The 16840-nt window shown below is 37.6% G+C and overlaps 1 protein-coding gene across 5 annotated transcripts in view; it reads left to right on the plus strand.

Moving 5' to 3' along the window:
* Positions 1-16840, plus strand: part of cos (kinesin-like protein costa) — a 181767-nt gene that overhangs the window by 87807 nt on the left and 77120 nt on the right. For all 5 annotated transcript variants that reach the window (XM_083117471.1, XM_083117474.1, XM_083117469.1 and 2 more), the window contains 2 exons: positions 9616-9799; positions 11548-11822. In XM_083117471.1, coding sequence (XP_082973597.1) covers positions 9616-9799; positions 11548-11822 — 459 coding nt within the window. The remainder of the gene's footprint in view (positions 1-9615; positions 9800-11547; positions 11823-16840) is intronic.

The following is a 16840-nucleotide window of genomic DNA, read 5'->3' on the forward strand; positions in this document are numbered from 1 at the left end:
GTACCCGACGTGCATAACATTTTGCTTCATTCTGTTCCTCCTTCCGACAAATGACTGTTTTCCGTATTTTCCCGTACACAACATTGAAAATGGATTCGTCCGTCCACAAAACCCTGTTCCACTGCCGAAATGTCCATTCCCGGTACATTCGTGCCCACAGTAGTCGATTGCCTTTGTTCAACATGGAAAGGAAGGGTTTACGTTTCGCCTTGTACACTCGGTAACCGCATCGCTGTAGGTAAGGGCGAATGGTTCTGGTTGACACTTCAATGTAAAAGCGTTCTCGAGTCCACAGTCGTAATTCAGCCACAGAAACATGATTGTTGGTCCGGATATAGCACCTAATATCCGTAGGTCACGCACGCTCAGCAGGCGTTTTCGACCGGGGGCCTTACCTGACTCTGTAGTACCCGTATTTTGGTGGTGTTTGATGATGCAGTGGACTGTTGACTTGGGTAAGTTCAGTTGGCGCTCTATTTCCCGTTCACTGAGTCCATCCCGTTGCAACTCCACCACTCTTCTCCTCACGGTGTTGTCAATAGGTTTGCCCCTGGCCATGGTGATGATTCAGTGCAGTTCCTCGGTGCACAGCACGTGCTTATATACGGCAGACTCCCTTATCGTGTCCGTGACGTCATGCTTCCGTCGAATGCGCCACTATAGTGGAACCACAAGGAAAGAAACCTGCGCAGACCCCATCGCGCTGGCTGGTGGGGGAAAAAGACAGGAGGAAGGAGCCTTCAGAGCGGCCAACGTCAGTGTTGCCAGACCTATTGATTTCTCGGTAGGATTCCATAATAAACTATTGCTATGGAACCTCCAACGGCCAGCTTAAAAACACGTTTCCTGCTCATCTTACTTGAACATGGAGGGGAGATGTGGAGTGGAACTTCACTCAGCCGTGAAAACTGCTGTTTGAACTGTGAAATTATGTCAAACGCTACTCACGGGCCTAACCGATGGCGCAGTGGTATCGTCGTCGCCTTGTAATCAAGGGGTCCCGGGTTCGATACCCGGTGGAGGCACAAGTGGTTAGGATCCCACTTTAAACTGTAGGTCCAGTCCCGATTAGCCTTACTGTGCATAAAGTGGACTTAAAACACCAAATCAAAATCAAATCAAACGCTACTCAATTGTGCTAGGACATTATTTTATTACTTTTACTACATTACTATTTTTAGATGGCTGTATTTTATCCCACCCCAAAACTCTATTTCTATTTTAGTTATTTTACGTCGCTTTTGTGCCTCTACTGGTAAGTACGACAATATGGATGAATGAAATACTGATGAAATGGATGAAGTGACACAAACACAGTGAAATGTACTTGCCTTACGAGGTAGAAACACTGACTTCGTAGCGTGGGCAAATTATGTTATACATGCATGTGTTTGTGGGTGTGTGTGTGTATTTCTAGCAGATGGGGAGGATGGGTGACACCCTAGCATAAGCGTTGCTATCTTGAATTATTGAGGAACACATGCTGTCTAATTCACCAAATATATTTCACATACGTAATGCATTTTCTCATTATGGTGCAGAACGCGTGCCCACCCCTATCGATAGCTGTACACCGAACACCAGCAGAAGACAAATTGATTTGTTATTGTTAGCATTCGACTTGAAAGATTGTGGAAAATCGCCGACAACGAAAGGCGGCACGTTAGCTTCATCTGTGAACACAACTTTCTACCATTTCCTGTATTTCCTGTCATAAAAATTCTTGGCGATAATAGAGGCATCGCAAACCCCTTGTGTCGGTGCTGAGAAAGGGCAAATTTGAGGGTGTTTTCCACGCACCCTCTAACCGGAAAATGCAGAAGAGATGAAAGATGTTGGTCGGTTCCCTCGGGCGGTTTACTTTCTTTTGTTTGAAACATGTCCACTCCTGAAATGGAGATCTTCGGTTTATTTTCGCCAAGCACAGAGTTCTGGGTTTAGCATCATTGTTACAAAAGTATCTGTGACGTTTACACCGTAAACAATGCGTGCCACTCCAGCAGGGGGCTTTTTCTGTGACCCTTTGCTTGGGGACTTTAGTTTATTCACACCCTATCTCGTCTCTGTCTCGTAGGTGTTGTGAACTTGATATAGTTTTAGTTATTAAATGGCTTCCTGCTCGTCTAGTGCGTCTGGAAGGCATTTAAGGGGCCAAGCGCGGGAAATAGTTTATAATGTTGCAAAACATTTACGAGAGCAAAAAAATCTCCACAACCTTACGTATAACGTTGTCGTGTCGACCAGTGAAGCGACGGGGATATCTCAGTCGTGTGTGAAGTGTATTTTGGAAGAAGGAAAAAGTGCCATGGTAAGAGGTAAACTTCAATTTTCTACACCAACTGGAAAAAAGACGAGTCACATTAAGAAAATAGTTGTAGACGAATTTACAAAATGTGTTATAAGACGTAAAATACACGAATGTTACGTTAACAAGAAAACAATACCTTCTCTAAACAAACTTAACAAACTTTTGAAAGATGAAAACATTCTTCATTGTGGTAAAGAATATCTCCGAAAATTATTGAAAGGAATGGGATTTAAGTGGAAAAGGTGTCAATCATCACGTAAGATTTTAATCGAAAGACCGGCAAATGTCGCGTGGAGAGCCAGATATTTGAGAGATATCAGGAAACACAGACAGAATAAAAGAAATATAGTTTACCTTGACGAAACTTATATCCATTCAACGCTATCTGTTGCATCTTGCTGGCAGTCCGCAATAGAAATTGGAAATGTAAAAGCGACTGGAAAGGGCCCAAGATTAATTATAGTACATGCAGGTGGGGAACGTGCTTTCGTTGAAAACAGTCTCTTGATTTTTCAATCAAAAAATAAAACTGGAGATTATCATGATGACATGAACTATGATAATTTTGCAAAATGGGTTCAAAACATGCTACTTCCGAATTTGCCTCCCAATTCTGTAGTTGTTCTTGACAATGCAAGTTACCATAATGTGCAGGATAACAAAAAACCGACCTCATCATCTCTTAAACAAACTATTATGGACTGGCTTAGGCATAACAATGTTGCGTTCCAAGAACCTATAACTAAGGCAGAGCTCATGCTATTAGTTAAGCATGTACCAATAGAACCAACTTACAAGATAAACAAACTGTTCGTTGATGCCGGTCATACAGTTGTGCGTTTGCCACCGTATCATCCGGACTTGTCACCTATCGAACTTGTTTGGGGTGACATAAAAGGTAGAGTCAGTGAGTGCCTATCTGAATCCCTGCAAATTAAACGTCAACTTTGTGAAAAGTTATTTTTAGAATATTCAATGGACAAGTGGAAAAAGTGTTGCGATCATGTAATTAAAATTGAAAATGAGTACTGGAGAAATGACGCTTTAATGGACGACGCTGTTGATGAACTTATTATATCTTTGAACGGGGAATCATCTGATTCGGATTCCAGCAGCTCGGAGTCGGAAACAAGCGATGCAGATATGGTATAAAGGTTACATTAAAGGTACGTAGAATTTATTATTTTATCTTTTAACATCTAAATGTAATCATGAATCTTCAATGAAGATAGTGGAAGACTGACAGCTTTGCAAAGCTTTCCCCACTCTACGCCCCCCCCCCCCTCATACGCGTGCGCAGACACACTGATTAAGGGAGCAAAAGCTTTGATAAATGTTCAGTCGGTAAAGAAATAACTCATTCCATCTCACTGTTTTATTGTATTGGTGGGTACCAAACGGGCGTAAATAGTGTCAGGTACCATCGAAAATTCCCTTAGTGTAATTTTAGGCGCGTATATATGTGTGTGTGTGTATAATGTGTATATATATATTAAATGCAGCAACATAGAGGCAGCATAAATAACGAATAAAGCATGTGAGTGTTAATAACAAGAAATTTGCTAGAGAACGAAGCGGCATAGTTCAATTACAATTAGTTGCTTGGAACTTTCATGGGCTTGAAAATACTTAGTTTTATATCCTTAATATACTATTCTATACTTAAATATTTAATTTTCTACAAAATTATATAGCCTCATGGACTTCCAGAAGGAAGTGCAAGGATGGTCGCCACCCCCTCCCCTTCTGGAAAATGAATGTTGACACAAAAGTACCCATTATTTCAGACGTATGAGTTGATTTTAGTCACAGTAATTTACATCCATTATTATAATAGGGATGTAGGAACGTGATAATTTCAAACTCAAGTGGTGTTTTCTGAGAGGTCAACATTATTACGGGGTAATATGCCTCGTTCACCCGCCTGATAAATATACATTGTTTCCCCCTCACTGGAAGAAATCTGTGAACGTCCCCTCCCCCCAGTGCGCACGCCTATGCCGCCCCCAAGAATGTCCTTCATCCGCTACTATTAGATCATCGGATTTTGAAGCAGATCTTCTGGTTTCCCAAGGAACAATCTCCCGAATTTTTCAAATCTGACCTGGCAACACTGCCCCGAAAACCGATAACGGCAGGGAAGTTGCGCGAACGCTTTGAACGGAAGGTTTTTTTCCTTGTGGTCGAGCTATATCTGGAATTTTCCGTATGGGTCTGGTGCCTGGTCGAAGTTCAATGTCACGCGTATAGTTCCCCGTTTTCGTTCTTTACGTGCCCTTCGGTGCAACATGCTGGGATCACGATTCTTGCCTGCTCACACGCCTCCTCTTACACACATGCGTCCCTTCTGCGGGTCACCCATTCCACCGCCTATGCCTCTGTGCATTTAATCACATATTCCTTTCTGGTCGAACTTCATTGTCACCAAGGTTGTATGTCTACCTGATGAAGAGATTAGTTATATCCCAAAACGTAGTTTCACGTAAATCACATACTCACCAACGTAAGTACTTTTAAGTATTTTATACAATCTTTTTATATTGTACTGATAGTTTATACTACGTGAGTAAGTCGCACCTGCATCAACATGAAAGTTGCATGGTATGCAAAATTTTTGAGTATTACATGAATGCTCCTGCTGCCACCATGCAGCTGAAGACTGTAAACCTCCACTCACTCGAAACTTGCATCCTTTCTGCTTATATTACAACAAGCTGCTCAGAGAGATGTACATTAACCTCTTGTAGATAACGGTTTACTTTTCTGACATCTCACCCAGTACATTCTCGCACATTCCATGAACTTATCAAGTATAAACTAGCATTATTATATACAGACAGAGAAAGTAAATTGGATGAATAACATTACTAATAATTTTGATGATTCTGCATGTTGAAATTGAAAGCAAAGAAATTTGTCTAAGGGTTGAATCACTGGATTGGCTTTTGATTAGGGCTGAACCGATATTTCTGTCAATATATTAGTATCAAGAGAGACCAGTGGTATTAGTCTCAGAAAACTTCAATTCAACTTTACTCACCAATACTGGCCAATGCTTTTCCATAGGCTATTTATGTCCTGAAGATCACAAAAATGCCATGCAACTCTATTGTAGTGTCTAATTATCCTGTAAATTATGCAAAGTACATAATTTTATTTAATTTTGCACCACCTTCAAAATTGATTTTAAAATATTTACACAACTTTTCTCACATTGAAAACCTCAATTGAAAGGAAAATTCATGCGTTAAATCCATAAGCCACAGTAGGGTGTGAGATAAATTTTATCTTTCAATAGGATATCTTGAAACTTCAGTGTTGGAAAAATATAAAAGCTGAGCACATGAAAACATAGTTTGAATTCTATATGCAATTATTTAATTATTACAAACAAATTTTGAAGCAAAATTATTTCACATAATTACTACACTTCATACGCAACAAAATGTCAATGCCGTAATTAAAAAGAAAAGACACTGGAGAGGTTTGGATTTGAACCCACAACATCCTATTCACTGAGAAAATAAAAGCTAAGACTACAGCATTTTACCATCTGATCTATAAGATCACTGGAAAGCTAGTGTCTTGAAGCATGTCTATGATTATGCAAGCTACCACTTTCCAATGTTATGATCACATTTTCAATGCAGATTGTGAGAAATATTGATTTTTGTGCATTGCACAGTACTTTGCAAGGTACTTATTGTTAAATAGATTTTGCCTAAACTATTCATAATTATGCCACTCTACGATCAAAGTTGATCGCAATTTTACCCAGGTGGCTCACTACCAAGTGCAATGTTTCCAACTTCAATAAAATTTCTCGGATTCCAATTTCAACATACGGAATCTTAAATGTTCTCTTAACATTTTCCCTCACATTTGCATTGTACATTTTTTCTATTAATATGTTGGGTGAATATAGTTTCTGATGTAATAAGCAAGAAGGTAAACCTTACACCACTGTGTTTCTTCGCTAGTAAAGGTACCTATAGTAAAGTTGGCTACTCTCTGCTGGTGATCAAGAGCTATTTCAGGGTGGTCAGATAACCTTTGGAGAAGTGTACAATACTGAATCATACTGAATCAGTGATGCCATTCTCAACTCTCCTGTCCTAGCATGATCTCCATAGGGAACAGCAAAACTTCAAATTTCATTAAAAAATCAATTTTTTCTACAGTTTGTTCCTGTTCTTCCAGCTGATGAAAGAAAATTGTTCCCTAGGGTGCATGTGTTGGTAACCTGATCTGTACTTAACAAAACAAGTTATGACTCACAACCATACTGTCAATAGTTTTGGAGATATTAAATTTATTTTATGTAAAGTACAGAATCCCCACTGAAAACAGCAAATACCAGGAAAACAGCTCCCGTGTTGCAAGGGTTAATGAAATGTGGTGATATTAAATGACGATGTGTGTGTACATACCCTTTTTTCAATGGCAACTTCTAAATAATTTAATCATTCTGTTTAATGTAACCATATAGTAGAGGTAGCCAATTTTCCAAAGTATGAGTATCACAAAAATTGCATATCGGAACCAGTATCTGAATTTATCAATAGGCAATATGTAAACCAATTCGTATATTTAATTTTTTACCTTTGAAATTTTGATCATAATTTTCACAAGTTTAATACAGCACAATCTTGTACTGTTCTCTTGTAAGGAAAAATGTAAAAAAATATGGTTTTGAAGCTCCGTATCTTGTAATAACTTCAAATTCCATAACTTGTAATCAGTAGAAACATGTTTTGTCTACCAGTGTAGAGTAAGGTGCCACCTTGATTGCTGAGTATAATAAGTGGTTAACTCCTGAGGTTTGTAATGATGCGATCATTACTTGATCCTTTTTATTTTATATGTTCATTAATTAATTTTATGCGTTAGTCGGTTTTTAGTTTCATGTGTTTTGATAATGTTAGTGTGCAACTTTTGTGTATTTTTATGTATTATTGTACGTTTGGATTCTTGGCCATTGTGGTAGGTAGGTGTGTCGCTGGACAACCAACCAGCTGAAAGTTTTCAGTAATGGCTTAGGTCATTAGCAGGGCCTATAAATAGGAAGGGCAGGGGAGCAGTGGCTCAGATGTTTGGCAGAGTACAGCAATGTAAGAGGTATATTTTTCTCTGACGGGAGCGGCTGGGTGAGCATTTCTTTCCTTACTATGTAAACCGACGTGGATGTTAACTTTCTTTCTTTCTTTTAATACACACGCTTGCTTTTTTTTTTCATGTTATTTCAATAGTACATTTCATGTGGGAAACTGGGTACACACGTATACATACCTTCAGCCACCTTTTTTGGTACTTTTTTACTCGTGAAGTCAGTGGCTGCACGAGTCTACACACTCCCTTCGGGAAGGGGGGACAAGGCACCAAGTACATTTCATGTGGGAATCCGTAGCGAGTCTGCACACACTCTTCTGGAAGGGGGGACAGGGCACACTGAAACGTGGATTTTGCGAATAACGGCCAAGATTTAAGTTATTAAATAAGATGATATAAATAAACCTATATATTATCAAAAGGGAAATGGGCGTTAAGTTATAATTTGTAGTTATATCCACAGAACTTCAGGTACTGCATGTTTTGAACCTAGGGACAAGGTTTTAAAATGTATGGGTGTGCAATGCACTGTACATATTGAAGGAGTGAGCTGTGAATTGCTCTAAAAACACAATTTATACCTCTACAGGTTCCAGGTTCAAGTGAAACTACAAAGCTACAAAGAAAAAAAAATGCAAAATATTTATAATGCAAAAAGATAATCTTTACTTTTACCAAACTGAAAATGGTATTATATTTCTGTTAAGCAATCATGCATATCATAATAATAACCTGTGGTGCAACAGCCCATGAGCACCAGGGCCTACCTACCAACTTCTGGCATCACTTCCACCTGCTGAGGTGGATGAACATCCAACCAGTTACCAGTGGTCAGCACAACGAATCTCCAGTTGTTGTAGGTTTCTATGACCAGATTACGCTACCCATTCATAACTCCCCAATTTCCACATGATGGTGCATGACCACTGGCCCCATACACAGGCCGAAATCTCAGGAGAATAGTTGTTACACTTCCCCTCAGGAGATTTGAACCTGTGTACATCCTGTAACCAGAGCCCAAAGCATGAAGCCTGGTGCAGGACAATCCTGTATATTGAAACCAGTTTAATAAATTATTAGGAAGTACATTAAAATCAGTAAACATTCTGCATTATTACATCACTACAATATTGGTACACTTCTGTAGTAGTGTTACTGCCAGATGAAATATTTTATGCTTCAGTATTTTCTTCCTTTTTCTTTTAATAGCCTGTATAGTAGTGAACATGTAAATGACTTATGAGTAGGGCTTCGAACTTGATGACAAATCATTTTTTTTTCTGGGTCTTGAAAACAATGCTAAACCTGATATTTATCCATTTTCCTTCAGTTTGAACCAAAAAATATTTTTATTTGCATTCTTTTACATTTTGTGGCTTTTAGGTCATTTTTCAGTATTTTTTGCCATTTATGTTGCATTTATCTTCATTTTTGATGTTTTTTTCTTCTCTTCCCTTGTTGTTTCACGAATTTAAAATGCATTTGCTAGTATAACTTACATATTTAAATTTCCTGACATGATCCTTTAGGCAAGTTTGCCATTAATCGAAAATAAGGTCATTTATTGTGGTTAAATTTATTTTTCCTCCAGCAAATTTAAAATACTTGTGTGAAGCCTACTTGAGGTTCCCTTGGTGCCCTCTATTATTGCTTTAATATGGGGGTTTTAAAGTAAAATTAGTCGCAATATATTTTAAAAATAAAATCTGGTGTATGCAAAACACAACCATATTTTCAGATGCTGGCTGACTACTGTATCGTGGAATGTCCACTCTGAAAGAAGATGAATGACATATACAAAAAAACCTTGCAGTCTATTTTATGTAACCTTGAATTAAAAATGAAGAAAACTACATTAGCTCTTAATTGCTTTTATCTCTTTGCTTCAGTAGTTTAAATCGCCAAACAACGGGTTTTATCGAATTATTCAACTACTCTCTTGTAATTTATGAAAAATCAAGCTTTCATTTTCAGAGCGAAAATAATTTTTACGTAATTTTTTAAAGTTCTTAGGTCTTTATTTTAAAGAATTTTGAGGTCATTCTACAGGTCATTTTTTGACATTTTTAAGGTCATAAACTTCCGAGCCCTACTTATGAGTAATTAGTTAAAATCGAATGTGTTTGTTTTTGTAGATAGAAAAAGTTTTATGTACAAATGATTTATCTTTATACACATATCTGTTTCTTTTCAGGTAGTAATATTCACCAAATAATATCAACATTTCACTTTTGTGATTTGGCTGGTGCCAATAAAATAGGTGAAAATGTGTGTGGTCAAAATATTGATCCTGGTATACGTGAAGTTGAGAATGCTATTGCCACCATATATATGAAAGAAGAAGTAGGGATGCCTTGTTCAAGAGTAACCAGAATTCTAAGGGTAAATGGCATATTGTACATTGTAAGAGTGTTCATGAATATCTCAGAATCTTCCTTGTTAAAGCTCTGTAATATAGGTATGTAATTTCTTCCATTTCATTAGCCAGAACTGTGGGAACAAATGGATCAAGAAAATACTGTACATTTATCCATATATTACTTCAATTTGTTTTTTTAATATAAGATCTAGATCTGACTGATGTATGAACTTATGGATATATTGTTAATAATAATAATTAATAAAGTAGAATAATTCAGTTTTAATCCTTGAAAATAAGTGTACTTATGTGGAGTAAATCATACTGGCAAAATCATTAGCATTATACATATAAGGTAGTAATTGGTTAATTCTAGTATTAGGTCTACTGAAGGCCGTGGTGGTGGGTTATACATTCTTCATAATTTTTTTAAAAAAAAGTGCTTTCTTCATCAAGAAGCTTTGAAAATTCATCGTTTACTTAAAAATATGTTGCCAAATTATGAGAGCCACTTTCAAACTTCATAGTATTTGAAATGAGTGGGACATTAATATAAGACAGAGTTGGGTAAGTTACTGAAAAAAGTAACACGTTACAGTTACTCTTACTTTCTTTCCAAAAGTGATGTATTACCATTACTTTCCTTCCAAAAGTAATATGTTACCATTACTTTATCATCTATTAAAGACTGTTTACACAAGTATCACACCTGTTCTCTGTAGAGCATGATTTCCCAGCATTATCTTACATGCACATCTGTTTATTGTGTGCATGTTAATATCTTACTGCATCTAATGTCCCATAACATGAACAAGAAAGCATGTTTCATCATGCCAAGTAAATCCTCCAGTTCTGATTGATTGATTGATTTAGTTTATTTTACTTCATGTTTTGTGCCTCCTGGCTAATTTGCGAAGATGGGGACGAGTGATGGAATGATGAAATTGATGAATGGACATACACAAACAACCAAGCCTGAGCGGGATTCGAACCTGGGACACTTGGTGTCGCAGCATGATGTGCTAACCACTCGCCCACAGGGTCCAGCCCTCCAGTTCTGAATTTTTCAAGGTGTCATAAGTAATGCAAGGTAACAAAGTACCATTACAAGTACTCCTGTAATTTTAATAATGCATTACTGACACAAGTACCAAGAATGTAACATGTTACTTGCATTACATTACTGCCCAACTCTAATATGGGATGATTATTACAGGACGGAAAGAGATTGTGATTATTTATGATTGAACTGATCTATTTTATCTTTCTTGAATGTGTTTATAGTACTCTCCCTCTTTTTATTTTTCTTGAAGCTTGTTCATGTATTGCATTGAATGGCATTAACATCCCACATGCATTGATTTTCCATCCTTACAAAATTTCTCTGGAAGATATTTGCAAAACTTTTGCTTGCCATTTCATTTTATGTTTTCTGCCGAGGACATGAAACATAGCATATGATTTACTATTACTACTACTTCACCTGTTTTCTCCCCCTTTAAAATTACCTGTACAAACATTTGAACAATTCAAAATGTTTTGCACAAATCAATCGTGATATTTAAAAAATGTATTTTTTTTTTGTTCTCTTCTCGTTCTCTCCTGCAATAACCATCCTATTCTAAATACATTATTATGCTGCAGTGGCTGAGAAATAAACTTGATGTAGACACAAAGGGATACTACTCAATGGTCTTGAAGAGTTTCTAAATAGGTGTATGTATTACTTCAGTGATGGAGCTGATATGTAATAATTATCCTTTTCTTGCAGGGCTGTTTGATGGAAAATTCGAAAGTCTTGTTACTTTGCTGTGTTTCTCCAGCATCAATGGACTTTACAGAAACTCACAATTCACTGACTTATGCCCAAAGCTTTAGAAACACATTATATTTGATGAGGAATAAAATCAATAATGTAGGAACAGAGAGGGTGCAAGGAAGTTTAAATGAGAGCTCTATTACAAATCCTGTTTCGTGTCAGGAAGATGTTTATTTGTTCAGTGAATCAGAAGGAGAAAACAAAATCAAGGAGGAGGAAATTTTTGGGTCAGTGTTTGTCATAAAAATCAGGTAGCAATTGTGGGTTAGTATTGCTAATCTATAGAAATAGCAGTAATAATAAAGAAAAAACTACATGCAGCACATTCCACACTAGATGTATTGAACATTTTTGAACCAGTGAATGTTTTGCACTTATACAAGGGGTATTTCGAAGGCAGCTTCTGAATTTCGATGGCGGTTTGTGGATCATCTTGTGTTTTGAAAGAATCCAAAAGACGACCTAGGACAGAAGACACCCGGCATTTTCCTGCGGTAAAGCCTACATTGGACAAACGGGGAGGACAATTGAACAACGTTGCAAAGAACACGCCAGCTACATCAAGAATTTCCATCCAGAAAAATCAGGTTTAGCAGAACATTCCATCCAGCAGGGCCATAGAATTGACTCACAACCACCGAGATCATCAATAAATCATGAAATTACTGGGACCATCTAATCAAAGAAGCAATAGCCATTCATGGGGAAAAAGAAAACCTCAACAGGGACATGGGACTTGAACTGGACCCAGCCTGGTTAGCGATAGTTGACTGGGAGCATGGATGTCAGAGAAATACCACCTGATTGGCCCGCCACCTTCACCGGACCCCTCCCACACCCCTGACATACCTCTGCACTTCAATCCCTGAAGATGAGAGTGACGTTAGCTCTTGAAAGCTTGGAAGCCAATCCGGAAATCACCTGGTTGATTGCCTGAGAAAACCTGTTCAGTATTCGCCACCAGGAAAGCTTAAAGAATTATTTTATACACACACAAATAATAAATAAGAGAAGAACTATTGATCATAGAGAGTTGATCTTAGTTTCCATCTTCTCCATTTTGAAAAACAACCAATTTTTCATGGGAAGTGAATTTTTGACATCACTCTACCTACAATTACAGCTAGAGAAAGAAGAAAATGTAAATATTACACAAAAAAATCCCTTCTTTGGTGGTTCACTGTAGTCCAGCAATAAGCCAATGTGAATAGCAAAATTATAAAATTTAGCACCCTTACATCCTATAATCATGCAGAGTGATGTTAAAAATTGTTTCATAGTTCACCATTAAAAATAATATTAAATTGCATTCAGCAACACTTTTAAAAAGGATGATTCATGCTAATAGTTACTTTTAGTCAATCAGTATGCTAGGTTTCAAAGTGACTTTGCACTCTAACGGTACTATATCTTATAGGGATGGGACCGATTAATCGGTACTCTATTGGTATCGGCCGATATAGGTGTATCGGTTTATCGGTAAATCGGTAAAATTACAGATTATTTTACCGATCTGATATATCGATAAATATCTGGTAATTTAGTGCAAAATTCTGCCAATTTGTTGTAATTTTTATGGATAATCTCCATGCCGTACTTTCTAAAAAAGTAAATGTCTAAATATGCAATTTCTTTTTCACTGCAGTCACCTCAAAACCCACATTTATTAAGGAGGTCAATGAACCTTTCAGGTTCTTCAAGGACCATTTCTAATTTTATATCGGATCGGTAGAATATTGGTTATCGGTATCGGTAAATTTTATATCGGTACTTTATCGGTATCGGCCAAAATTTCATATCAGCCCATCTCTAATATCTTATAATTTTTCTATTTACTTTGGTTCATTATGGTGGTCATAGTGACTCACTGAAACTCTGCCTGTTGGGAGATGGGATGTCAAAATTTCACTTCACATTAAAGCCCAGGTCTTTCCTTCAAAATAAACCTAACTTAACCCTGCACAGCAAATACATAGTTTTCCTGATATGATTTTTATACATATCTGCACATGTAAAAATCCTGCACTTTTAAAATCTCAAATTGATTATTTAACAACTTTTTGACAAACATACAATAATTATTCATTGCAATTCATGTATGCTATACCTGCATTTATGAATAAATGAAAATAGAAAACAGGAAGAAACATCGATAGTTGGTTTGTAGAAATAACATATATTGTATTCACATGTCATGTCTCAGCTGGCATGAGTGCTTTACATGTGTGTCCTGGCTGGCATTAGAGTGTTAAGAACAAAATGTTGTTTAAGCACGACATAAATTTCCAACTTGTGTTATTAATATTTGCTGAACAGAGACTTTGAAACTTTGCTTTTAACCAAGTGCAACAAAGTAGTTCCTTGTGTGTGCACATGTTTATTCCATGTTTGGCCAAACATTGCTATACCTGGATTCACCACATCAGTGTATCATCACATGCTCCACTATCTACTATCCGTATGAGAGTTTATAGGCTTGTTCACCCCAGTTCGGTACATACCGGAAATAAGTTGTTCTTCCTTCTTGGTGCTAAGATGATGCCACATTTAAAGTGAAGCAAGTGTTTACTATGCTGTAATTTTGGGGAAACCGTCTGTTAAATGCTGCCATATGGCACTGGCCCATGTATGGACTGCTCGCATCTTGCACTTTACCAATGGTGGTCCATGTATAGACCAGCAGGAATCTAAAAGTTACACATCATTCCAGAAGAAGCTACCACTACAGAGCAACCACAAACAATAGAACCTTCGGCGAGAAGCCTTCATGCACCTTTCCCTTCATCAGTTCAACTCGAATCATGAGGAAGCATGCTCCACTCTTCCCCTCCCCTCCATGCAGTAGTACGGTGCACAGGAGTCACAGTTTTGTGCAGGTTCTTTTGCATGTGGTTCCACTATAAAAATGAAAGAATACTTGATTGAAATTTTTAGAGGATTTTTTTTTCACTGTCTGTGTAGAAGGTATCTGTACTGTGTGAGTCATGCACTTGCATAATGGAAAATGACTATGGTCAAAACACATACCTTCAATGTAAACTCTTTTGTGTCTTGCCTCAGATGAGGAACCCAGGTCGGCTTGAAAATTTGGATCTACATTGAAGGTACATACATGTCTTTGTCAATAGTCATTTTCCCATTTATCAATTTGACAACATGTGGCATGCATTCATCTTTTTTTTTTTTCAATGCATTTACGAGCAAACATTTCACTTTGTACTCAATATTGGAATGTTCTACATTTTGTTTGATGTTTTTCATTTCTACAAGCCTTCTAAAGTTTTCCCTATGTTACTATAGCATTATTGTGAAGCTGCACACACAAAAATAGGAGTTTATGATTACATTTTTATTGATAAGCAGCACACATGTCAAACTGAGCAACTACTGGTTTTTGTGCCACATGGATTAGTCATTCTTTAGTTGTAACTCCTCCACAATTTAATCTCTTCAAATTAATTGCTACAATATTTTGTATAATTGAGCATATCAGTATCACTGAAATGGCATTTCAATTTGAGTTCATTGTATACCTCTAAGACTTAGAACTTAAATTATATAGTCATCATCATCATCCTTTGTCGTTTCCTGCCTCTGGCTGGGTCAGCATAGAAGTCAAGCCTCTCCATTTTTTCCTGGTCTTCCACCACTCCTCTCTTTCCACAGTGTTCCAATCTTGTTCTCTTCTCCTAACACACACCACTATCTGCTCTTTCCACCAACATCTTGGTCTCCCCCTTGGCCTTATTCCCACTCCTTGTGCATTGTAAGCTTTTACTGGTAGTCTTCCTGCATCCATCCTCTTCATGTGTCCAAACCATCTCATCTGTGCCTGATCTATCCTGTCCTGAAGCTTCACCACCCCCACTGTCTGTTGGATCTACTCATTCCTTATCCTATCCCTTCTAGTCTTCCTCAATATACTTCTTAAAAATTTCATCTCTACTGCCTGCATATTTCTTCTGTCTTCCTCTGTCATTGTCCAAGTCTCTGATCCATACATAATTATTGGCACATAGTATGCATTTCATAGGTACATCCCTGTTCCATATTAATCTTCGAACACTTTGATATAGTCCACCACTCATTTGTGCTCTTCTGTTTAGCTCATCATCTATTCTTCCACTTCTCTCAATTATGCTTCCTAGATATTTGAAGCTCTCTACTACCCTCAACTCTTCCGTGTCCATCTTTATTCTTGGTTCATTTCTGGCTCTGTTTCTTCTTGTTATTAGCACCTCAGTCTTTTCTGCACTGAATTTCATTCTTGCTCTTCTGATTTCCTCATTCCAACTATCAAGCTGTCTCTGTACTACTTCTTCCCTGTACCCCCATATTACTAAGTCATCAGCAAACAACGGGGCCTTCATCTCTTCCTCTCCTAGCTTCTTCCCCACCTCTTTGTTAATTGCATCCATTGTAATTATGAAGAGCAGTGGAGAAAGAGCACTTCTCTGTTTTAGTCCATTACTTATACTGAACCACTCCATTCCTCCCACTGGTGTCTTCATCTTCACACAGCTCTGATTGGCCTTATATGTGTTCTGCACTTTGCACACTATCTCTTCCTCGACTGTTTTCTCTCTCTTAGAGCCTTTTAAATCTTTGTACCTTGGGTACGATATGGTTCTGTCCATGCTATCATATTCCTTTTCTATATCTAGGAATGCCATAATCAAATCATTTCCATACTTGTAGTGCCTTTCCTTCATTTGCCTTATGGTGAATATCAGATCTACTGTTGACCTGCCTCTTCTAAATCCATACTGTTCCTCTCTCATGTTCAGATCTGTTACTTCCCTTATTCTTTTCTCTAATATTTTCTCATACACCTTTGCTGAGTGGCACATTTGTGTTATTCCTGTGTAGTTTTTACATTCCTTTCTGTCACTCTTCTTGAATATGGGAACTATTAGTTCCTTTGTCCAATCTCTTGGTACATCTCTCTCTTTCCACACTGTTTTCAACATTCTGTACAGCCATTGCACACCAATCACTCCTGCTCCTAGTATCATTTCCACTGGCACTTCATGTACTCCAGGTGCTCTACCTCTCTTCATTCTCTCCACTTCTTTCCATGTGAGATTCACTTTTTCCTTCCTCTTTTCTTTTTCCTTCACTTTTCATGTTCATTTCACGTTCAGCAATTTCTCGAAATGATTTCTCCACATTCTCCTTATTTCTTCATCCTCTTCTACTACGTTTCCCCTTTCTACCCTTAGCTTACAGCTGTCTCCTCTTTCTC

The sequence above is a fragment of the Lepisma saccharinum genome, chromosome 2 (assembly GCF_977018435.1).
Source record: "Lepisma saccharinum chromosome 2, izLepSacc3.1, whole genome shotgun sequence".
In the NCBI taxonomy this organism is placed as follows: Eukaryota; Metazoa; Arthropoda; class Insecta; order Zygentoma; family Lepismatidae; genus Lepisma; species Lepisma saccharinum.